This window comes from Microtus oregoni, unplaced genomic scaffold (assembly GCF_018167655.1).
Source record: "Microtus oregoni isolate MIOR12 unplaced genomic scaffold, Mior012 000019F_ref0000042, whole genome shotgun sequence".
NCBI classification, from domain to species: domain Eukaryota; kingdom Metazoa; phylum Chordata; class Mammalia; order Rodentia; family Cricetidae; genus Microtus; species Microtus oregoni.
This window is the reverse complement of record NW_024543078.1, coordinates 39339002-39362987: the sequence shown is the minus strand read 5'-3', so window position 1 is coordinate 39362987 and position 23986 is coordinate 39339002. Positions and strand designations below refer to the sequence as shown.

Below are 23986 nucleotides of genomic sequence, written 5' to 3'. Positions count from 1 at the left end.
TGGGCATTAAATGCTTTCCTTTATAAGCTGCCTTGGTAGCCGGGCGGTGGTGGCGCACGCCTTTAATCCCAGCACTCGGGAGGCAGAGGCAGGTGGATCTCTGTGAGTTCGAGGCCAGCCTGGTCTACAGAGCTAGTTCCAGGACAGGAACCAAAAGCTACGGAGAAACCCTGTCTTGAAAAATCCAAAAAAAAAAAAAAAAAAAAAAAAAAACAAAATAAGCTGCCTTGGTGGTGGCAGTTTGTCACAGCAATGGAAAAGAAACTGAGACAACACCCATTTTCTAGTGCCATAACACCCCTACCAGATAGGGAAGGCAGCAGTTGGGACCTCTCTTTTCTGAACAGGGGTCTTGGCTCTGAGGGCTAAGAGCTGACCGTAGGTGAGCCGGGCCTTCAGAGCCGAGTGTTCGTCCCATAAATGCCCGTCGAGGTCTGACTTTGCTTTGAGTTTGATGCTGCACGTGGGTGAGTTTCCGCAGGCTCAGCCAGAGCTTCTGTGGATCACACCGCGGGAACAGACAGGATGATGAGCGCAGGAAACCGAGTAAAGAAGGAGAAATGCATCCTCACATGAGGGGACCCCAATGAGATCTTAGCAAAGAGCCTTTGAAAGATCCTCCCGGCGGATCTTTGGGGGAGGAGACATTTCCCAATGGGAAAACACAGTTTGTATGGAGGCTGCGGGAAGGAAGGGGCCAGCACCTCCTGTCTTCTGCTCTAAGAACAGCTTCTAGCATTAAGGCCGTCCTAACTCGAATTTAGGCGCACCCTGGGGTCTGGTGGCTGGCTCTGGGACCCACCATGCATCCTGGATGGGAAGTCCTCTCTGAGCTCGGCGTCCCTACGTGACAAAACACATGCCAAGTCCCTGAAGAGGAAGGAGCCCAGCACTGAAACCTGACCACACTCCACGTCCGATGTTTGAAGTCATTAGATTTCTTTGCTCTCCTTCAGCAGCTGTACCAGAGGAAACCGAACCCTAAATCCTGGTCGCCGACTGGTTTTGATTTCGAGAAAATTCCTCAGACGGAGGGAATAGGGCCGCCGTGATGAGCCTAGAACTGTGGGCAGACAGCCTCTTGCACTGAGCTGGTGCGTCAAGACAGGGGAGGGGGGGCGGTGCCAGCTGTGCGCGGGGGCGGAGCCATCTGTGGGTGGGGACTGATTAGGCTCCTGGGAGTGGGCGGGGCGAGGCGGGAAAAGTTCCGGGAAGGCCGGCTGTCGCTCCCGCTACGCTCACAAGTTGCTGGTGCCCGGGTCCCCAGGAAAGTCCACCGCCATGTCATCTGGGGACCGCACCCCGCCCGCGGCCGCCGCGCTTTGTAGCCTGTACCACGAGGCCGGCCAGCAGCTGCAGCGCCTGCAGGATCAGCTTGCCGCGCGCGACGCCCTGATCGCGAGCCTCCGCACTCGCCTAGCGGCTCTGTCAGGGGACACGGCGCCGTCGCTCGTGGACGCGCTTCTGGATCAGGTGGAGCGCTTCCGTGAGCAGCTGCGGCGGCGGGAGGAAGGAGCCTCTGAGACCCAGCTGCGCCAGGTGCGGGACGTGTGGGCGGGCGCTGCTGCCCCAGCGGCCTCGGGTGGCACCGAGTCCTGCGCGAGGATGTGAGGCATCTGGTGCGGGGATCTGAGGCGCAAGGGAACCTTGAGGGGTTGGGGTCTGAAGGGCGAGAGTCTGGAGGGTCCAGGCTCCTGAGGGATGTCACGCACTGAGGTGACCAGGCGTCTCTGGGCCACGGGGTTCAGTGAGCACCAGGGTGTTAGGGGTGCGGACATTTGAGAAGTACCAGGTCCACAGGGGCTCAGGTTCTGAGCAGTTCTGAGGGACATGTAATGGTGGTAAGTTTGGGACCGACCCCCGGATCTCTCGACTTTGAGGGGCACAGCTGAGTGAAACTTGCTCATGAAGTCTGTGTGGTGGATCCGAGGAACTGGAGGGACCCCGGAGTACAGGGATCTGTGGAGCGTGAGGTACTGAGGTAGTCTTGGACACATGGTTCTGTTGGTAGTGAGCTTCTCCAGTCAGTGCTCCACACCCCAAAGGGTTATGTAACTGTTTTCACACTGCTCTGTTGCTTTGAAGAGACATCATGACCAAGGCAACTCTTATAAAAGAGAGTATTTCACTGAGGGGGAGCTTATAGTTGTAGAGGGGTTAGTCCATTATCATCATGGTGAGGAGTATGACAGCTTGCAAGCAGGCATGGTTGTGGAGTTGTAGCTGAGAGCTACATTCTGATCCCCAGGCAGAGAGAGCCTGCTGTGGGCTTTTGAAACCTGAAAGCCCACCGTAAGTGACACAGTTCCTTCAACAAAGCCACACGTCCTAATCCTTCTCAAATGGTGCCACATGAGCCTGTGGGGGTCATTCTTACTCAGACCACCACAGTAGGGTCCCAGGTTTGAAGGAGGTGGAGTTCTGAGGAGGGCTGGTGTTCAGGGGTGGGTGCAGGGTTCTGAGGGACACTAGAGGCTCTCAAGGACATACAGGCATTGCTTTTTGGGGAATGTTCCAGTGTGTGTTTGGGTTATGAGTGCAGGTTTTGGGTATTCTGTGTTAGGGAGGTCTTCTGTGGAATGTGGGTTTCTGAACCTTGTGTGGGGTGCCAGGGACCTGAGAGATGCATAGGGTTCAAGGGATGGAGCTCAGAGAGAAGACCCAAGTCTTTGATTGGTGGCTTTTAGTATTATATTGGGAGAAGCGACAGGAAGAGCCTGCCAAGAGTCTGACAATCTGTGCGTTCTTTGGTCCTCCTTGTCGTTTGGTGTTATTTGGTTTCTATGAGATAACGTAAGCACACAAAACTGGGGCAAGGGAACTGTTTTCCCTGCAAGTGTTATCTGTAAGTCTGTGCCCTTCCCCGATGTTTGGGATAATTGGCATGCTTTTGCATTTGGTCCATGGCTATCCTGGTTTTCCCAGGAAAGAAGGTAGGCCTGAAAGGAGAATAGCTGGCCAAAGGTAATGTTTGTTTCCATGATTTCACCCCCACAGCCAGATTTATTTTTGTCCCCACCGTCTTCGGTGCTAGGGACTGAGCCTCGAGCCCCACACACATCTAGGCAAGTACTCTACCGTTTAGCTGCATCTTCAGCTCTCTTTTTACTTTTGAGACCTGGTCTCACTAAGTTACCTAAACTGACCTTAAACTCACTGTGAATCCCAGCTAGGGATAGACTTTGGATCCTCCTGCCTCAGTCTCCTGAGTAGATGGTATTCCAGGCCTTTGCCACCAGGCCTGGCCACAAGATTTTAGAGGGAGAAAAGAATGCAGTTTTTGATGGTAAAATTCAGAGTATCTGAAAAGTAAAGGAAAGAATAAAATAATCCCATATGCTTTTTGCAAGACGTTTGCCTGGTCTTCCTTTGCGAAGACATTTATTTATACTTGGTATTGTTGAGTTGATCCTTATTATGCAGATTTACTCTAATTATGCTGTCTTTGTTTTCTGTCTGTATTTAAAGTACCAAGAGCAATCAGACGCCTCCCCACCCCACTGCTCCCTCCTTCTGGAAGGAGGGTTGTAAAACAGAGCACCAGGGGAGTGTAGAACTCACCTGGACTGTGCCACCAATTTAGTGTTGTGGACATCAGGAGCCACAGATGGGTACAGAGTGGAGATCTGAAGACACCCCAGAATTTGTCACCAGAATATCAGTGGGAGCAGTTAGGGTAAGGGAGCTCCCCACAATCAGAACAGAACTGCCTTTGCAGTCGGGTGGCCATTGGTGTTCAGTGCAGATGCACCCACATGAAGCAACTGGGATTTATTTGTAGTTCTCTAGAGGCCCCAGACAGAACCAGTCTGTGGTCCTACGTCCTCTGACATACAGGTTTTGTTCGGGGATTTTAAGAATTACTTGCCATTTTATTTAGGAAATTTTGCTAACATTGTGGTGACTTTAAATATTACAGAACTACCGCATGGCTTCTCAAGTCTGCCAAAACCAATTGATTAATGTATTAGCAGTAGACATATGTATCAAAAGTTACCCCGTAAAAATAACTTTGAACAAGCTGGGCCATGGTGCACACGCCTTTAATCCCAGCACTTGGGAGGCAGAGGCAACATTTCTTCCAGAACAATTTCACCGATGAGGCGACAAGCACTGAACTCTCTGAGCCTATGGGGGCCGTTCTCATTCAAGCCACCACAGTAACTAATGTCACACATTCCGTGATGACAGATATGTGAGCACAGTTTTGGCAAATGTCAAGAAGGCCATGTGCTTGTCAAATCAAAGCAGATACAGTAGCACTTTAAATTCTGTATTATCTTTCTCTTACCTCTTATTGTCATTGAATTTTACCAGTGAATGCAGCATGGTTGTGTTTTAAATCATTTGTTCTCCATCTGTAACAAAGGAAAGCAGCCGCAACTGGCTTTAATTGTAAAATCAAACAATGTGGGTCTAGAAAGATGCTCAGCAATTAAGAGAACACAAGATTGGACCCAAGATTGGATCACAGTGTCAAGAGGCTCACCAGAGCCTCTAACTCCAGCTCTAAGGGATTCAGCATCCTCTTCTGGACTCCACAGTTATCCAAAAGCACACATGCATACTCACATACAGATGCATAATATACAAATAAAAAGCCGCTCTGGGTGGTGGTGGCGCACACTTCTGATGCCAGCACTTGGGAGGCAGAGGCAGGTGGATCTCTGTGAGTTTGAGGCCAGCCTATTTCCTCTTTTCTTTGACTTTATTTATTCATTTATTTTGGCTTTTTTGAGGGGTTTGGTTTTTCAAGACAGGGTTTCATTGTACCTCTGGAACTCTGTTTTGGCTTTTTGAGACAATGTCTCACTATGTGGCTCTGACTAGAACTCACTGTGGAGTCCAGGCTTGCCCCAAACCCACAGAGATCCACCTGCCTCTGCTGTGGGGGTGCTAGAAGTAAAGACATGTGCCACCATGCCCAACTTTTTATTTAATTAATTTATTTGCTTATTCGTTTATTTATAGTCTCCACATTCATATTAAGGCAAAGAGGCTTTTGTGTACACACTAAATAATTAATAAATAAACATAATTCTTTTTATTTTTGGGTTTTGGTTTTTTGAGACAGGGTTTCACTGTGTAACAGCCTTGGCTATCATGAAACTTGCTCTGTAGATCAGGCTGACCTCAAACTCACAGAGATCCGCCTGCCTCTGCCTCCTGAGTGCTGGGAGTAAAGGCGTGCGCCACCACCGCCACTACCAGGCATAAACACAATTCTTTTTTTTTTTTTGGTTTTTCGAGACAGGGTTTCTCTGTGGTTTTGGAGCCTGTCCTGGAACTAGTTCTTGTAAACCAGGCTGGTCTCAAACTCTCGAACTCACAGAGATCCGCCTGCCTCTGCCTCCTAAGTGCTGGGATTAAAGGTATGCGCCACCACCGCCTGGCTCACAATTCTTAAAGAAGAAAAAAATGGCAAAGTGAAACAAATGATGAGTTACGTGTGTCTTTCACTAAAGAAATGGTTGATATAACCATGCATATGTGGTAGATATATTGTGATTATAGGGAACTGATTTAACAAGAGTATATACAAATTAGAGTTCCAAGAGAGCATGCTTTATACTTCCTAGAAAGCAAAGTGGAAAAAAGTCTCCAAGCAGATGACAAGGGACAGGAGACCACAGGTGATCAAATCTGCACAGCACTGGAAACATTGAACAACATACAGCTTCTATTATGGTTGCTTTGGGCTTGATTCAGAAGAATTCCAAAGAGAAGCAGGATAATACACAGTATGCCTATAGTCCTAGCCACTCAGGAGGCTGAGGCAGGAGGACCACAATTTGAAATTAGCTTGTACTACATGGCAAGACTGTATCCAAAATAAATAAATAAATAAATAAATAAATAATATATAAAAATAAATAAAAGCTTAAAAAAAGAAGAAAACCCAATGGAGGTCAAAGGCAGGATAAATACCACAAGGTCTCCTCCTAAAATGCTAACACCAAAGAAAACTGTACAGCTATGTAAACCTTTAGCGGTTAAGATGCAATGAAAAAGGAATTTCTTTCCTTGTGATATCTGGGATTTCTCCACTCAGTCCAAGAGTTGGTTTTCCTGGACCCCCTTTCCATTATATATGAAACCTTTTGAAGATTCCAGATGTGTCCTAGACCATAGTCCATATGTAAAAAACTGTGTCTTGAATGGTTCAAATATGCCAATGGGATGTGTAGGGCATAAGCAACCACGAAGCTAAGAATATTAGGCTCTGAGCTAGGGTGGCTGGCGGCACAGCTATTTAACCCCAGTACTTAGTAAGCTGTGGTAGGAGGAGCTGAGTTTGCGACCAGATGGATCTACATAGCAAGGCAGTCTCAAATATACACACACAGACACACACACACACACACACACACACACACAGGAGCAAGACATTGATGACTTTTCTGTGGACACAAAACAGATAACAAAAGCTGAAACAGACTGAGCAGCATGTGTGTTGAAGGTGATTGGAAGAGGGCCAGGAGCAGAAATGTCTCGGGGTGTACCAGGTCAGTGGGCCACGTGTGGTAATGGCCTTGTCAGGACCCCAAGTTGGTCTAGGGAATGTAGAAGGAAGGTGTCTGTAATTTTTAATTTTTTAAAAAAGATTTTAATTTTTTCTTTAAAAGATTTACTTCATTTCATGTATAATATACTTGCGTGGTGCCCATAGACTCCAGATGAGGGCATCGGATCCCAAGGAGCTGGAGTTACAGGTGGTTGTGAGCTATGCTTGTGTGTTCTGGGAACTAAACCCGGTCCTGTACAAGAGCAGCAAGTGCTCTTAACCGCTGGGCCATCTCTCTAGCCTGATACATTTTTATTTTTAAGGTGTGCATGTATGTCTTGGTCTGTGTGTCATGGGAGTGTCAGCGCTGGCGAAGTCCAGAATAGGGTTCAGAGTCTCTGGGGCTGGAGTTATATATAGGCTGTGTGAGCTGTGCCGCGCCAGCTGAACTCGTGTTCTGGAAGAGCAGCGTGGCCATCTCTCCAGCCCCTGCCATTTTCATTCTCAAGGACCCTTTCGGTGACTTAGCAGTTCATGAAAGTGGATGTGTTTTGCTTACCCATAGTCAGTTTTGTGAGAGAGGGCGTTTCAGTCACAGGCTGTGGGAGGACAGAGGTTTATTACCTCTCGCACTCCAGAGGCCCTTTGTTCACTGAAGTAACAAGGCAGGTTTAAACCCACAGAGCAGCTGGACATTACAGTGAACTCCTCCTATGCCCTGGAAAGGCAGAGGCAGGCGAGTTCTAGGCCAGGCTGGTCTACAGAGTGAAACCCTGTCTAAACAAACAAACAAACAAACAAACAACTACAGTAGAAAGCGAAAGGTCTGCTAGCTTGCTGTCACTGATGGCCACATTAGCCATCTGTCCAGGGACACTAGACTGGAAGGCACTGAGGGCTTCCACAGAGAATACTGAGGGGATGTGTAGCCAGTGTGTGTGGAGAAGGCCGTAGCTTGTCCTTATGCTATCCACCTGCAACTTGAGGCCTGGATGGATGATTTCTCAAACTTCTTCCAGGTTAATGTGCTATTCACCATGTGGCCTGTGACTGTACGCCTGCATGCTGTTATCCTGGAAGCTGGCCTCACAGGCCCTGCCTGCTCCTGGCACATTAGCCTCCTTTCCTTTCAGTTTCTCTCTACCTGTTCTGCAACACTGTATAGAACAATGGTTCTCAACCTGTGGGTCGCAACCACTCTGGCAAACTTCTATCTTCAAAAATAGTTTCATAATAGTGGCAAAATTATAGTTATGAAGTAACAGTGAAAATCATTTTATGGTTGGGGTCACCACAGCATGCGGAACTGTACTAAAGGGTCTCAGCATTAGGAACCACTGGTCTAGAGCGAAAGACTTTGTCTCAAAACAATCAACAGACAAAAAAATACCAAGCAATACACATGTTTTTTGATTTAAAAGATCCAGTGGCTGGTGAGATGGCCCAGTGGGCACGAGTGCTTTCCGTGCAAGCCTGGACAACCTGTTTGACCCCTGGAACCCAGGGTGGCGGGAAAGAACCCGCTCCTGAAAGTTGTCCTCAGGTTCCTACCTGTATAGATTCGCACACCACACACACATGCACAATAATAATAAAATTATAAGGCGAGAGTAATCGCTCAAGTCTTTTTTTTTTAAATATTTATTTATTTATTTATTATGTATACAATATTCTGTCTGTGCAGGCCAGAAGAGGGCACCAGACCCCATTACAGATGGTTGTGAGCCACCATGTGGTTGCTGGGAATTGAACTCAGGACCTTTGGAAGAGCAGGCAATGCTCTTAACCTCTGAGCCATCTCTCCAGCCCCTCGCTCAAGTCTTTGTACATGGTTGGTGTCTCATTTATCACGGTGACAAGGTCCCAGGGTTACAAGATGGACTCCTGCTGGAAATGGCTTAGGCTTATTCCTGGCTTTTGTGAATCTGTTTCTTCATCTGTAGAGTGGACTGGTTAAGACTGCTTCACCCTGCATCATGTGCTGTTTATGTTTGAGGAATCTTTGAAAGTGGGAAAGCACAATTTTAAGGCCAGAAAGTTAAAGATGGTCCTTTCGGCTTTGCGCTTGGCGCTACTTGCTATGTGCGAGTAATCCCAGCACCCAGGAGTGCGAGCTTGGGCTCAGGCTCAACTCCTGAGTAACCTAGAGATAATTGGTTTTCTTTTTTAATAATTTATATGTATGAGTGTTTTGTCTGCATGGATGTCTGTGCATGTCTGGTGTCTGTAAAGGCCAGAAGAGGGTGTCAGATTCCTGGGAACTGAAGTTACAGACCGTGGTGAGGGGCCATGTGGGTGCTGGGAATTGAACCAGGGTCCTCTAATAGATCATTCAACACTCTTAACCACTGAGCCATCTCTTCCGCCCCAGAAAAAGTCTTAAACAAAACAAAGTTAAACAAAATTGCCACTTAAGGACCTGTAGTCCCAGTACATTGGAAGACCAAGGCCATGAGTTTGAGGTTACCTGAGCAACAGACTGAGACCATGTGTGAAAAAATAAAATAATGATATTTTAGGCTGGCCTGGAATTCATTAGGTAGAACAGGCTGGCTCAAACTCCTGGCAATCCTTCTGCCTCAGGTCCCCAAGTGCTAGGATTTACAGACATGAACTTTTATGTCCAGCTTTTTGTTTGTTTGTTTGTTTTGTTTTTCATGAAAAAGTTTCTCCACTAGTCCTGGAACTCCCTCTGTAAACCAGGCTAACCTTGAACTCACAGAGATCCTCCTGCCTCTGCCTCCCAAGTGCAGGGATTAAAGGCCACCGCTGCCAGGCAATATTAGTTTTCTAAACTACGTACCACAAATGGTGAAGCTGACGCAACAGCAATGCAATCTTTTCACAGCCCTCGAGGTTAGAAGCAGCAGATCAAGGTGTCTGCTCCCTGAAGGTCCTGGGGCCAGGTCCTTCTTTCCCTCCTCTGCTTCTGGTAGTGGCCGCCAGTCCTTAGGGTTCTGTGGCGCATAGGTGCTGCACTCCAGCCTGTCTTCACACGGCCTTCTCCTCTGAGTGCATCTGTCAAAAGTCGTCTCAGTGGACAGTGCTCCTAACTCAGTCTGAGTGCATGTGAGCTAATGATATCTGCAAACACTTTCTTTCTCTCTCTCTCTCTCTCTCTCTCTTGTTTTGCGAGATAGGATTTCTCTGTGTAACCTTAGCTGTCCTGGAGCTTACTCTGTAGAACTTGAGATGCACCTGCCTCTGCCTTCTGAGTGCTGGGATTAAAGGCGTGCACCACCACCGTCTGGCTATAAATACTCTATTTCTATTGATTACTATTATTTTTGTTTGGGACAGGATTTCTCTGTGTAGCGCTAGTTGATCTGGAACTCACTCAGTAGACCAGGCTGGTCTCACACTCAGAGAGATCTGCCGGCCTCTGCCCCCTACGTGTTGGGATTAACAGTGTGTGCTGCCGCCTAATGAGACTAATTTAAGTGAAGTTTGAAGATATGAGAAGATGGAAATTCCAGAGTTGACTGTAGCAGGTTTTCTCTTGGGTTACCAACCAGCTCCCAAATCATGATACGGGGACTTATTATTAGTTATGAATGCCTACACCACTAGCTTTTTTTCTTTTCTTTTTTTCTTTTTTGGAGACAGGGTTTCTCTGTAGCTATGGAGCTCTTGTAGACCAGGCTGGCCTCGAACTCACAGAGATCTGCCTGCCTCTGCCTCCCGAGTGTTGGGATTAAAGGCGTGCATCACCACTGCCCAGCTACCACTAGCTCTTATAATTTAACCTGTTTCTCTTCATTATCTATGCTTTGCCTCAGGGCTTTTTACCCTTCTTTCTGTAACTCTTTCTCCCTGTCTTGCTGGCTGGCAGCTGCCTGCCTGGCTGGCCCCCGGCATCTCCCTTTCTTTCTCCCTCATTCTCTCTTGAGCCTAGATTCCTCCTCCTACTTAATCTTGCTGCCCTCCAGTCCTGCCTATCTCTCTCCTGCCTAGCTATTGGCCGTTCACCTTTTTATTAGACCTACCAGGTGCCTTAGGCAGCCCAAGTACTACATCTTTACAGGTGTAAACAAACGAAGCATAAACAAACGTAATAAACTTTGCCTGGTTAAACAACTGTGACAATCTTTACATAGTTAAAGTAATAGTCCACATCAGCTAACTTTATTATTTTCTGGAAAGCCTACCCAAAGGGCGAGTGGTACCTAGTGATACATTATCCTTGCCAGATTTCCTGTTTTAGCACATTTGCTTTCTTCCCCTCACATAGCCCAGACTGTCCTCAAAGTTGCTATATAGTTGAGGATGGCCAGAACTTCTTGTACTCCTACTTCCTAAGTGCCGGGATTGAGGTGTGTTTTATCCTGCCTGCTTTTGAACCTCTGCTTTTTAACATTGTTTCATTATTCACTCTGCTTTCATTTTCACAACTATTGTACCTGCCTGTCTTCCTTTACAGTTTCAGCAGGGTCTCTCTGGCTGGCCTCAAATTCTTGATTCTCCTGCCTCAGCCTCCCCACTGCTGGGATTAAAAGCATGTGTCGCCACACCCACCTAAACTGTGCTTTGAAATTACTTTCTGTCAGGAAGTTGAGAGACTTACTGAGCAACTAGAAGAAAAAGAGAGGGAGATGCAGCAGCTGATGAGCCAGCCTCAGCATGAGCGAGAGAAGGAAGTCGTCCTGCTTCGGAGAAGTGTGGCAGAGAAGGAACAAGCCAGGGCCGCCAGCGATATCCTGTGCCGCTCCTTGGCTGATGAGACCCACCAACTGCGCAGGACGTTGGCTGCCACTGCCCACATGTGCCAGCATCTGGCCAAATGTTTGGATGAACGACAGCACGCGCAGGGAGACATGGGGGAGAAAAGCGCTGACAAGGTAGGCAGTAACTAAAGCAAGTGAAGACTCTGGTGTGGCAAGAGCTGTTGCCTGTCATTCTTTAGTCCTGTGCCAAGATCAGGGGTGTCATAGCTCTGTTCTCAGAGCTTGTCTGGAGAGAGCCAATGGAAGACATGGCAGGAAACTTGAGTGGCCTGTCTCCCCAGCTTCCAGCATTGTCTGCAGCTGATCCTGCATGCACGTGGCAATGGCACTTTGGTCTTTTCTGCCACTGAGGATAGGAAGGAAGAGCTGGGGATAGAGGCGCTGCCTACAGGAAGTGTTGTCACATGTATAGTCAACAAACAGAAACTGAGGCAGATCTAGGCGGTACTGCTAAGCAGGAGCAAGGCCTCCACATATGCAGAGTCCTGGCCTAAAGCTACTGGAAGAGCCGTGAGCATCAGCCTTCTGCAGACTCCAAGCATCTGTGGGGTAAGAGTTGATCCACCCACAAGCCTTATGAAGAGCCAGAACTTCTATTGCTAGCAACATGGCCTAGCATAAGCTAGGAGACCTGCCACCCTCAGGGCTGCAACATCTTCATTATCACATGACATAGAATACCTTCATGCCTCAAAAGCATGACCTCCATGTAGACGCTATGTGAGGTGGACAGCAAATGGTGACAGAGGGGACAGGTTGCAGTAGGGACCCAGGAAAAGCCCTCTGTGCCTCCAGGCCAGGACGGTTTGGGGGAAGAGAGGAGCATGACCAAGGTTTTGGCGCCCATAAGGTAGTCATGAGGAAGAGACGCATCTCGCAAACCAGAGTGGTCCTCATCAGGAATAGCATGGGACCAAGCCTCAGTGTAGGCCAGGTACTGGGCATGGTACCTGATTTACTGCTGCCAGGTGGTACTGACCAGTGAGGAGCGGACAGAGAAACAGGTACATATGGCACGCCTTGCCTCAGTTACCACTGGGTGTATTTGTGACCTTTGTGTTCCTATGACTACGACACCAACAGAAACAACTTCAGAGAGGGTTTTAGTCTAACATGGCAGGGATGGCACGGACAAATTTATGGCAATGAGAACTCGTGGCAGAGGATCCTCACATCACGACAGGCCAGGAAGAGACAGACAGAGAGGCAGAGAGACCCTGGAACCAGGGGCAGGGTATCAGCTTCAAAGGCCTGTCCTTAGTGCTTTCTTCTGACTGCTAGGCTACACTTCCTAAAGGTTTTGTAGCCTCTGCAGATGGCGCCATCCGCTGGGGACCAAGCTTTCAAACCATGCGCCTTGGGGAACGTTTCTGAATCAGAACACAACAGTGGAGCAGACTGAGTCTCCATCTCATGTGCACTGCCCCACACAGGGCCACTTGGGTACATCCCTTTCTAGGCAGTTCTCTGAGGCTATGGCAATGTTCACGGAAAGGGGACAAACAATAACCAACATGAGAGAAACAAACTTGGTCATGAAGCACCCAACTCAGTTGGATTTCACAAGATCACCAGGGAGGACACAGCTGTATTCGTGGCTGGATAGGAGGTAGTGGGTCTCTTGTCTGAGTTTGTATCACCATATTATTCCCTTTGAAGATCTTGAAGTAGCCTCACACCATGATCATCAGGCTGAGGTGGGTGCTGGATTGTGACAGACAGGCATCTCATGTCTTTTAAGTCAGTATCACTTCTCAGCCCTGGACTTGGCTGAGTCATCCGGGGCTTCCCAGCAGACAGGGTTAGGACATGTACTTCCTGTCATTCAAGGGGAATTCTTAAAACTAATGTCAGTGATTTACAGTCCTCTGTACTGTTCGGTGCCTGGAATTTCTGGGGTACAGAGTATACCCCAGAAAAGTTTTATCAGACTTTACAGCTGGGTCAGCCAGCAGCTATTAGGGATTAGTTTGGGGTGTGACTTCTGTGAGTGAACAGCCCTGCGTGAAGCACAAGTGAGGTTGCTTCATCCAGATTAGTTCACTTGTCTTGAGGCAGGATTTCTGTCTTGATGAGTCTGAAGGAGGCAAGATGGGTCTGTGGCCAGGCCCATGGCAGGGACCTGGAAAGCCTCCTGGATGCTGGCAGAGGTATGTCTCTTTTAGAGAGTAAAATTCTGTCCCTGTCCTTCCTATTGCCTGTGACGGTAAGCAAGCTCTGGCAGTAGGAAGTTTTGTTACAGCTGGGGTACTCAGCTGTAGACTGGATGACAACAGAATGTTTAAAACACAAATAGCTCATGTTGGTAGGTAGGAAGGAACAAAGGCGGTGTCAAGAGTGACATGCCTAGAGACTCTCTGCTGTCTCCTGGCCTCCCTCAGCAGGGAGTGGGTCCAGGAGGAGCTGGACTTCCAAGTCCGTTTTTGTATCTATTTTACTTCTCCATCAAGTGAAGAGTCACACCCTCCTACGCTGCACTGTGGCCTCAGCCTCTGACTTCTTCTCCTTTTCTATACATGATACACACACAGTGACATGGTTTCTCTTTGTCTCTTTCTTATGTAGCTAGGGCATACAAGCAGGAATGCTTCTGGCAAGAGCGTTATTGAGAAGTTACAGGAAGAAAATCGACTGTTAAAGCAGAAGGTGACTCATGTGAGTGTCTGCCATCCCACTGGAGAGGAACATTAACCCTGAAAAATGGCAAATGAAGGTTTTTCTTTAGCTGGTACATGGAGGTGGCTTCTGCCCCCTGGCTGTTTTAACTTGATACACATGGTCTCCAGGGACCTGATCTTTCTGCCACAGAGGATAGATCCCGACTTCCTCTTGTCCTTCCAGATTAAATAATCAATGAAAGAACTGTAAGAATTACCATCCAGGGGGCTGGAGAGATGGCTCAGAGGTTAAGAGCATTGCCTGCTCTTCCAATGGTCCTGAGTTCAATTCCCGACAACCACATGGTGGCTCACAACCATCTGTAATGGGGTCTGGTGCCTTCTTCTGGCCTGCAGGCATACACACAGACAGAATATTGTATACATTATATATATATTCTTTATATATATATAAAGAATTACCATCCAGAAGTAGTTTTGAGTGCGTGTGCACTAGCCCAGCACTGAGATTACAGACACATGCATGGGTTTACAGCTTTTACATGGATGCTGGCCATCTGAAATCGGGGTCTTCATGCTTGCTCAGCAGGTACTTGACTGACTGAGCCTCTGCCCCTAGGAGTATTGGGTTTTCTTTTCTTACTCTTCTTCTGGGAAGTAGTTCTTAAGGCAGGAAAATTACACTGAGTTCACATCTGTTTAAGGCCCTTAATATGGACGCTACTATAATGTATCAGGATTCCCTGGTAGGCTTAGAATTCTCGCTACCCAAGGGAAAGGGAAAGGGAAGTAGTTTCGTAAATTACTGCTGATAATTACAGTTCCATGCTGGCCTGAGCAAACATGTCTTCTGGTTCTGTCTTCTCAGGTCGAAGACCTCAATGCCAAGTGGCAGCGTTATGACGCCAGTAGGGACGAGTATGTGAAAGGGTTACACGCACAGCTAAAGAGGCGGCAGGTCCCTCCCGAGCCTGAGCTGTTGAAGAAGGAGATTTCCAGGCTTAACAGACAGCTGGAGGAGAAAATAAATGACTGTGCAGAAGCAAAACAGGAGCTGGCAACTGTGAAGATGGCCCGGGACACGGCGCTGGAGCGAGTGCAGATGCTAGAGCAGCAGGTGTCCTCGGGCTCTGTGCAGGACTGACAGCACAGGCAGTGGTCGTAGTCTTGGGACAGCCTCGGCTAGAGGCTTGGTGGTACTGGGTGGGACAGTCATGGAGTAGCGGGAGAAGCAGGTAAGGATTTCTCCTTCCTTGAGCAGAAATGAGCATTCTGTCTTCTCAGATTCTTGCTTACAAGGATGACTTCAAATCAGAAAGGGCAGATCGGGAACGAGCTCATAGTAGGATTCAAGAACTGGAAGAAAAGGTCTTGTCTTTGATGTCGCGAGCATCCCAGAGACAGGTAAGAGCACAAGAGAATTTCTCCCCCATTAGAATTAGTATTTTTTATTATGAATTTTGAACCTCTTTGTCTTCAGAGATGTATTACTGTTAGTGATGGGCCCTTCTCAGCTCTGGGCAGAGTAACCTGTCCTGGGCGGCCTACGGTGTGACTGTAGAAAACCGCTCTGTGATACTTTATTTAGCTGTGGATGTTGGCATGGTGGTCTGTGTTGATAAAGGCTCCTTGTCTCCGGAGCCCTTCCTGTCTCCCTGCTTATTGTTGCCATGGGATGTAAGTATATCCCAGGCCCCAAGTGCTTTATGGGCAGTTCTGTTAAGTGTCTGTCATCTTTGAGGTAAAGACCCTAGTTACGATGTTGCAGAGGTGTGACACGGACCCCAAGCACTAAATGAGGTAGGTCCTCCAGGACAGCCAGTGGGCCTGTCGCCACCTGTTTTTAGTGCTGGTGTATGTTGTCAATGGAAGTCTCTCAAGCATGGAAGCTGTGCCCAGATAGACTCATGTTCTTCAAATTCCCAGGGAAGGTTTGTTACTTTGGCCACTTAGTGTCCATACCTCTTCTGTCCTGGGATAAACACTGGGCTTCCCTCAGAGAACTTCCTGTCCTGACATAGCTTGAATAAGAGAGGCGTCTCTGGAAATCAGTAGGCCAAGAAGGCAGGACTGATTTTGAAACTCTCCTTCCCAATAAGATGTAAGAGGAACTGGGGATCTGTGAAAGCCACCCGCACTGTTCTGCTCTGAGCAGCTGTCAGACCTCATCAGCCTCTGCCTCCGTTCCTCTGCACCAGGACACAGGGTCCTGGTAGATACCTTTCTGCAGTTCCCTTGAGCTAAATTCACATCAGGGGGCTGATGCAAGCACCAGTTCTAATGAATGGAGGGATTTGGTTGGAAACCTATATCCCTCCTAAGTCCACAGGCCAACAGGTGTGCCAGAGGACTACAGCAGTCATAGAGGACGCTCCCCAGAGCCCTGGTGTCCTTTTGATGTCACATGGTGGAGCCTGGGTGTTTCCCCATCCCGTTCTAGATCAGGCTTGTTCAGGTGGTGTGCCATAGGCAGCTGTAAGCCATGGGCAGGAAGGGGATAACTTCCTTTGTTTAGTGATTGTAAGGTCCTTAAATGCACAGTCATTGATGGCCTCTCAGGCAGCCTTTCAGGGACGTGCCAGAGGAATGACCATACCAGTTCTATGCCCGCCAAGCCAGGCTCTCCGAGGGGTTCCTGATCAGCCCCAAAGGCTAGATTTCTGGTGGGAACCAGGGCCTTTGTATTAGTTGTGGCCCCTCAAGCTCCTACTGTTGCTCTACCCAAGGGAACAACCACACGACAGTGGTGCTGACGTATGCGTCCTTCTGAGAAAAATCCAAATGCAAATGTAAAGTAAAAGCATTAAGACTCCCATAGAAGAAGCAATGGGTACTACTGCCCATAGTGCTTTGTGGCATTTGTGTAGAACACATGTGCCAGACCATGCCAAGGGTGCACTCAAGGCTACCACGGTAGGTTTCTGAGTGTCTAGCACTTCAAATTATATTGAGGTACTGTGGGACTTAAGTCTGCCTGTTCCCTGGCTATGTCCTGCCACATACAGCACCCCCAGCTTTGTTTCTCTCACTCTGGTGGTATGGGGCATGGCATCCTGGTCACTTCCTTCAGTGAATATCCTGAGGCTGAGGGCTCCAGTCAGGCTTTCCACTTCATAGAAGGGGAGGAAACCTCACTCAGGCCTGTTCATGAAATGACCAAGGACCTGTAGGAGCTCTTCACTTGTTCATTCAGTACCTTTGTCTAGACATTAAGAAGCATTAAGATTTGAGGAATGAGGTCTCCAATTTAAGCTTTTAGAAACTCCAGAGAGCCAAGTAAAATACCTTGATTCCTGACCTTTGTTCCATACTACTTGGAGAAACTCTTGTGGTATGTGGACCAAGACCTGAGGTCTGATGGAAGCGAGGCATTGTGATATAGCAGGAAACAAAGCAATGGGATTTCAGTTCTACTCTGAGATATAGTGTGTCTCCAGTTGTGAGACCCTAGTGTCAGGCTTTGTGCCTTCTAGCTAATAGCCTGTAGTAAACTGCCTTTGACTTCTCAGCAGGACTCCCAGGAGCCAGGACCCTGTCGGATTCATGCGGGGAACAAAACGGCCAAGTACTTAGAGATGGATGCACTGGAGCGTGTGGCAGCTGGTGGCTGGAGGCCTGGGTCCCAACAGCTGGAACTGCCTGCAGAGGGTGGGCATGTCTGCACAGCCCACAGAGGTCAGGGCGACCTTCAGTGTCCTCACTGCCTGCAGTGCTTCAGTGATGAGCAAGGCGAGGCGTTCTTCAGGCACCTGTGGGAGTGCTGCCAATGAGCCAGAGCCGCCATGCCCACTGTGGCCCCTGACCAGCATAGCTGCTCTAAGGGTCTGGGTAGGTGTCCTCAGACTCAGCCCTCACCTTGTATGCTGCATTCTAATGGGATCTAGGGTCCACACATGGGCAGGGGCACTGGTAGGCCATTTTGTTTTATTTGGCCATGGTTCAGACTGGGTCAGAGTGAACTGTTGGCAGAGCAGAAGAGATGGGGTCAGGAGCATCACATGCATATCAATGTTGTCTCTCCTATGGAATTTGGACCCCAACTGTCAATTTAGAGCTGCAAACTACCTGGTGTGGGAGTATCCCGAGGCCTGCTTGCATCATGAGTTGTGTTGCTTGCTGGAAGAGGGTGTGCAGCAGGGGGTCCTCTCCAGGGTGGGAACTCCGTCATGCTGTACAGTAAGGGTGCCTCACTCCCAGACTGGTCTGCTGCACTAGTTGCCAGCACACCAGAGCCTTCCCAGACACAACAGTCACAGAGATACACCCAGTGCCATTGCCTTGCAATAGCACTTGGATTTCCACAAGCACCTTTATTTCCTAATCATTTATTTTTATAATAAATGGACTTACTATTGTTTTGCTCTGAGAGTGGGAATGGGATGTATGCAGGAACGATTCGTTGTGTTTTAGCTGCTTAGGAAAGTCTTATTCTGAGGATTCCTGGAGGCAGGATCTCCATTTCGGACTGAGGTAGAGCAAAAGAGCCAGTGGTTGGCTGTTTTGTTTTTCTAATCTTCAGGTTGAACCCCAATATCTGTCTCTGGGTTTTTATTAATCATGTTACAACCACTACTAAGAAGAAACATGCATGCTGTCTTCCCCCAATTCAGAGGTGTCAAAGATAGCCCTGCCTACATGGACAGAGGCTGCCTTAGGATTTGAGGAATGAAGTCTACCAATTTAGGCTTTTTATCCTTAGGAATTCCATAGAACCAGGTAAAATACTGTAACCCCCGACCTATGTTCCACACTACTCGGAGAAAATTTGGGTATGTGACCTGAAACCTGATGTTTGATGGAAGTGAGGAACAAGGGACAGGTTTTTTTTTTTTTTTTTTTTTGAGACAGGGTTTCCCCACGTAAAAGTCCTAGCTGTCCTAGAACATCCTGGCCTTGATCTCACAGAGTTCCCTTGCTTCTGCCCTCCCCCGAGGCTGGGATTAAAGGTGTGCACCACCACTGCCCAGTTTAGGTCATCCTTTGACATTAGTAAGAAGATGAGTTTTGAACTCCACTAATGCTCATATTTTTTTTTTTTTTAAAGTTCAGGATTGTTATAGTATTCAGGCAAGAGGCTGTTGGATAGGGTGATGTATGAGCCACGTAAGTAACTGGGTACTAGCCAAGTGTCACTTCAGTCCTGGCCCAGGATATCAAGGAAAGGGGTAGGTGTGAAGTAGGAGGCAGGCCATACTGAGAATGTATTGGACTGCTAAACCAGGACGGCATGCAATTGTGTCAGTGTGCCAAGTGAGACGACAAGACTGTGCTGAGGGTTTGCCATGTACTAGTTCCTTCCTTGTAACAGTTTGAGAAGGTAGGGTCATTCTCATCACAGGTGAAGATGAGGCACCAAGTGGTTAAGTCACTTCACCAAGATCACAGGATTAAATGGTAGAATTCATATCGGAAACCAAGCATGGAATGGAGTTGGCCCAAAAATATGTCTACATGTGCTGCAGGTAGCAGAGCTGGAGAGGTAGGGATGCCCAAGGAACCCAGGTGATGCCACCTAGACATCCACATGCCAGATAGAGACACAAATGGTTTTGCTTTGGAATGCTATTTTCTTCCTATCTTCCCACTCCTGTGTGAAATGGGAATACTTACACTGTATCATTATATATTGGAAGTACATAACCTGTCCTTTGGTCATAGGGGTTCATAGAGTACCTTGACTCTCAGAAAAGACCTTGGACTTTGGAACAGAATTGGGACTGTTATAGACTAGGAAGAAACCAGTCGTGAATCAGGGTTGACAAAGCTCATTGGTGCTTGTGAGATTTCCAGCAGCCTCAGAAGCTTCAAACTCAGGTTAAGGGACTAGATCTCACTCCAGTTTAGGCCCACAGGTTCTCTGGAAGTCCTGTCTCTTACAATAGCTTCAGTCAAGATGCAGACGCAGGGTAGGTGCTGATCTGGAGTAAGGCCCACTAGAACCTGGGGAGTTCCAGAACTCAAAGCAAAAGCTGAAGACCCAGACAGGAGGTACCAGCTGACACAGGACAACACATGATCCAAATAGGAAGATTTCAGATAAAGCCTCTAGCCCTAAATACCAACCCCACAAAGGAAATGATATCTTAGCTTTACTATAACTTAGTCCTCTCATAAACAGTGTAAATTCCATCACTGAAGAATATAGGGGATATGAATATAAAAACAACAAAAATACAAAAGAAAGAAAAATTTAACCAACATATTAATTCCAAATGGGCAAGTCCCAGCACAGAAGCAAAAACAACATGAAAAAGCCAAGATAATATGTCTTCCTTAAAGATTACTAATTCCATACTGGCTCCTAATGGGAATAATTTGTTTGAACTTCTATACAAAAGAATTTTAAAGAATAATTGTAGCTATGTTCAAACAGCTTAAAGAATACATGAGTGTGCTTCAAGAGAACTTTAAAACAAAGAGCTAAATGGAATAATTTAAGTCATTCTAAGGAATGAACACTAAATCCAATAAAAAGAACTGCTGAAGAAAAACTAGGCCAAGGATGCTGGAAATGGCAAACTCAAAAAGCCAAATTAAAGCCCCATGGAAATCTTGACCAACAGAATGGACCTTGTAGGAAGCAGAGCATGAGGGCTAGAAGATACAGGATTGGATCAAACAGTTAAGATCAACGAGGAACTTTCCAAAAGGCAGACAGAACATGTGAAAGCTTTGGAACACCATGAAAACACCAAATCTGAATTATGAACAAAATACCACGCCAAAAGCATAAAAAGATTTTTTCTTTACAAATTCATTATTTTATGTGTGTGGGTATTTTCCCTGTATATCCGTGTATCGTGTGCCTGGTGCTCATAGAACCCAGAACAGAGCATTGGATCTGGAACTGGAGTTACAGAGAGTTTGAGTCACCATGTGGATACTGGAGATAAAATTCTGGTCAACTAGAAAGGAAGCCAGTGCCCTTAAGGTCTAAGCCAAATCTCCAGCTCCATACAGAAAATATTTTCAATAAAATAGAATTTCTCTAATCTAGAGAAAGATGCCAAGAGATACAAGAAACCTACAGAATATCAAATAGGTAGGATAAGAAAACAAGCTCCAAACAACATATTTTAGTTAGAACACAAAAACACAGATGAAAGAAAGGGAAGAAAGAAAGGGAAGCTGCAAAGGCAAGGATCACATCACCTACAAAGGCAGGATCATCAGAATAACACGATTATTTTGTTGACATTTTAAAGCCAGAAGGGCCTCAAAAAAATTCTGAAATACAGTTCTAAAAGAACACAACTGTAAAACGAGACTATTTTATCAGCAAAACTATTAAAATTAAAGGTGATATAAAAAACTTTCCATGTGAAAAACAGTCTAAAGAAGTTTATGGCCACTAAGGCAGCTCCACAGTGATAATAGAAAGAATATCTTGGTATCAAGAGAAGTATAAAAATGACAATAGTGCCATAGGTCTAAATAAATAATCACAAGATTAAAAACAAACACTAAGATCAACAGAATGACAGAAGTCAATATACTTTCAATAATAGCTGAATAATAGTAGTCTTAATTCTTCAATAAAAAGACAGATTTGATCAGTAAACTGGATTAGAAGACAGGATTCATTTTAATGTTGCCTCCAACAAATATATTTTACCACCAAAGACAGACACCACCACCTTAGTGTAAATGGGTGGGAAAAGGTTTTCCAAGCAAACGAAACTAAGAAACAAGTAGGCATAGCTATCCTAATATCTGACAAAATAGACTTCAAACCAAAAATAGACAGATAGGAAGAGCTATTTTTTTTTTTTTTTTTTTTTTTGAGACAGGGTTTCTCCGTAGCAAGGAAGAGCTCTTCATTCTAGTCAATAGAACAGTCCATCATGAGGACACTATAGCTGGGCATAGTGGCACACCCCTTAAATCCAAGTACTCAGGAGGCAGAGGCAAGCAGTTCTGTATGAGTTGGAGGCTAACTTGGTCTACACAGAGAGACTCTGTCTCAAAAAAGAGAACATTATAAATTCTGTCCCCTGTCTATGTCTCTTTCTATATGTCTCTGCATATATGTACGTACACACACACACACACACACACACACACACACATTTATGTGCGTATATGTGCCTACATACAACTAGATGTAAAGCCACAGAGTAACCCTAATACGGTGACAGTGGGTGACTTCAGTACCTCACCCTCACCAGCAGACAGGTCATTTGGACAAAAAGTAAACAGAGAAACCTGAGTTAAGTGCCATCATAAATGCAGTGAATGGATGTATCGGAGGTTCACAGAACATTTCCCCCAAACTGATCACATATTGGGGCACAAAGCAAATCTCAACAAGTGTGTGAAAACTGAAATAACATCCTGTATTTTATCTGACTGAAATGGGATAAAGCTAGGTATCAACAGCAATGGAAAGTACAAATTCTCATAGAAACTAAATAATATACTATTGGATGATAATGGATCACTGATGAAATCAAGAAGGAAATTAAAATTTCTTCAGAGTGAAAATGTAGACACAAGTTATCAAAATCTAGGGACACAAAAAGAGTTCCTACGGGGAGAGTTCACAGTGGTAAATGTCGGCGTCAAAATGCTGAGAACTCTTAAGTTAACTGATAGGCTTTAAAGCTTTAGAACCCCAAGAATAGAGGGGAAGAAATAATAAAAGGCAGAGCAGAAATCAATAAAACAGAAACAATTTTTTTTTGTTTTTGTTTTTCGAGACAGGGTTTCTCTGTGGTTTTGGAGCCTCTCCTGGAACTAGCTCTTGTAGACCAGGCTGGTCTCGAACTCACAGAGATCTGCCTGCCTCTGCCTCCCGAGTTCTGGGATTAAAGGCATGCGCCACCACCGCCCGGCTAACAGAAACAATTTTAAAAAATACAAGAAACCAATGAAATGAAGAGGGGGATTCTTTGAAAAGATACATAAAATTGACAAAATCTTTTAAAAATTAACAAAGAGAAGATCCAAACTAATATACCTGAAAAGATGAAAAAGAAGGTATTAGAACAGATACCAATGAAATTCAGAAAATCATGGGGATATACCCTAAGAGCCTATACTCCTTTTTTCTTTCTTCTTCCCCACCCCCTTTTTTGAGATAGGATCTCTTTATGTAGCCCTGAACTCAACAGAGATCTGCCTTCTGAGTGCTGAGATTATGCCATCATGCCCGGCATCTTCCAAACTTTTGTGAATCCAGTATTATGGTGACATTAAAATCAGGTAAATATAATAGACACACACAAAAATTAGACTGTTCTTGGGCTGGAGAGATGGCTTAGCAGTTAAGAGCACTGCCTGCTCTTCCACGGTTCTGAGTTTAATTCCCAACAACCACATGGTGGCTCACAACCATCTTTAATGAGATCTGGTGCCTTCTTCTGGCATATAGGCATACACGCAGCCAGAACACTATACATAATAAATCTTAAAAAAAATTAGACTGTTCTCCCTAATGAATGTACATACAAAATCCTCAATAAAATTGAATTCAACTGAATTCAGCATCATACTGAAAAGCATTTATCATAACTATTTTTACTATTCCAATTATGCAAGGATAATACAGCATACCCAAATCAATAAATGTAATTCATATCATAAGCGGACCAAAAACAAACAAAAAAAACCCCCAGAAGTCACATGATAAACATAGAAAAAGCCTTTGACAATACCCAACATCCTTTTGAGATCAGAGTCATGAAAAGGCTAGATAAGACAAGGCAGGAGAATACCTCAATATAATAAAGACTATATACAACATATTTACAGCCAACATCATACTAAATAGAGAAAAACTCAAAGCATCACGTACAAGAGTCCTACCTACCATCTTCCTTCCACTTCTATTCCATACAGTGGTTGAAGACTTAGAATAATACAGAAGGGATGCCACTAGGATAAGAAGGAGTATCTCCTTTTGCAGATGATGTTATACATAAGAGGTTCTAAAGAATCTATCAAATTCTTTGAGTTGATAACTATGTTCAGCAAAGTGACACACACAACCTGGGCATAAATTAACCAAGGAAATTGAAGACCTTTATAATGAAAGTTTTCAGACACAAAAGAAATAAATTAAGAAATACACTAGAAGATAAAAATACACCCCCATACTCATGGATCAGAAAAATGACCACTCTACTTAAAGGTTCAAA

At 45.9% G+C, this 23986-nt stretch overlaps 1 protein-coding gene across 2 annotated transcripts; it reads left to right on the top strand.

Annotated features, from left to right (window-relative positions):
- Nucleotides 1-1204: 1204 nt before the first annotated feature.
- LOC121459531 (TNFAIP3-interacting protein 2-like) lies at nt 1205-18221 on the top strand. 2 transcript variants are annotated; one of them, XM_041669419.1, is made up of 6 exons: nt 1205-1539; nt 11053-11343; nt 13795-13884; nt 14716-14964; nt 15132-15251; nt 17360-18221. In XM_041669419.1, the coding sequence occupies exons 1-6, from the start codon at nt 1282-1284 to the stop codon at nt 17615-17617; spliced, it is 1266 nt and encodes a 421-aa protein (XP_041525353.1). In that variant the 5' UTR covers nt 1205-1281; the 3' UTR covers nt 17618-18221. The 2 variants fall into 2 exon arrangements, with proteins under 2 accessions (XP_041525353.1, XP_041525352.1); XM_041669418.1 differs by having other exon boundaries at nt 17357-18221.
- The last annotated feature ends 5765 nt before the right edge of the window (nt 18222-23986 follow it).

Coding starts and splice junctions, on each gene's coding strand:
- LOC121459531 (XM_041669418.1), top strand. CDS start 1,282: ATGTCATCTGGGGACCGCACCCCGCCCGCGGCCGCCGCGCTTTGTAGC. Junction 11,344..13,794: donor GGGAGAAAAGCGCTGACAAG/GTAGGCAGTAAC, acceptor TTTCTTATGTAG/CTAGGGCATACAAGCAGGAA. Junction 13,885..14,715: donor TAAAGCAGAAGGTGACTCAT/GTGAGTGTCTGC, acceptor CTGTCTTCTCAG/GTCGAAGACCTCAATGCCAA.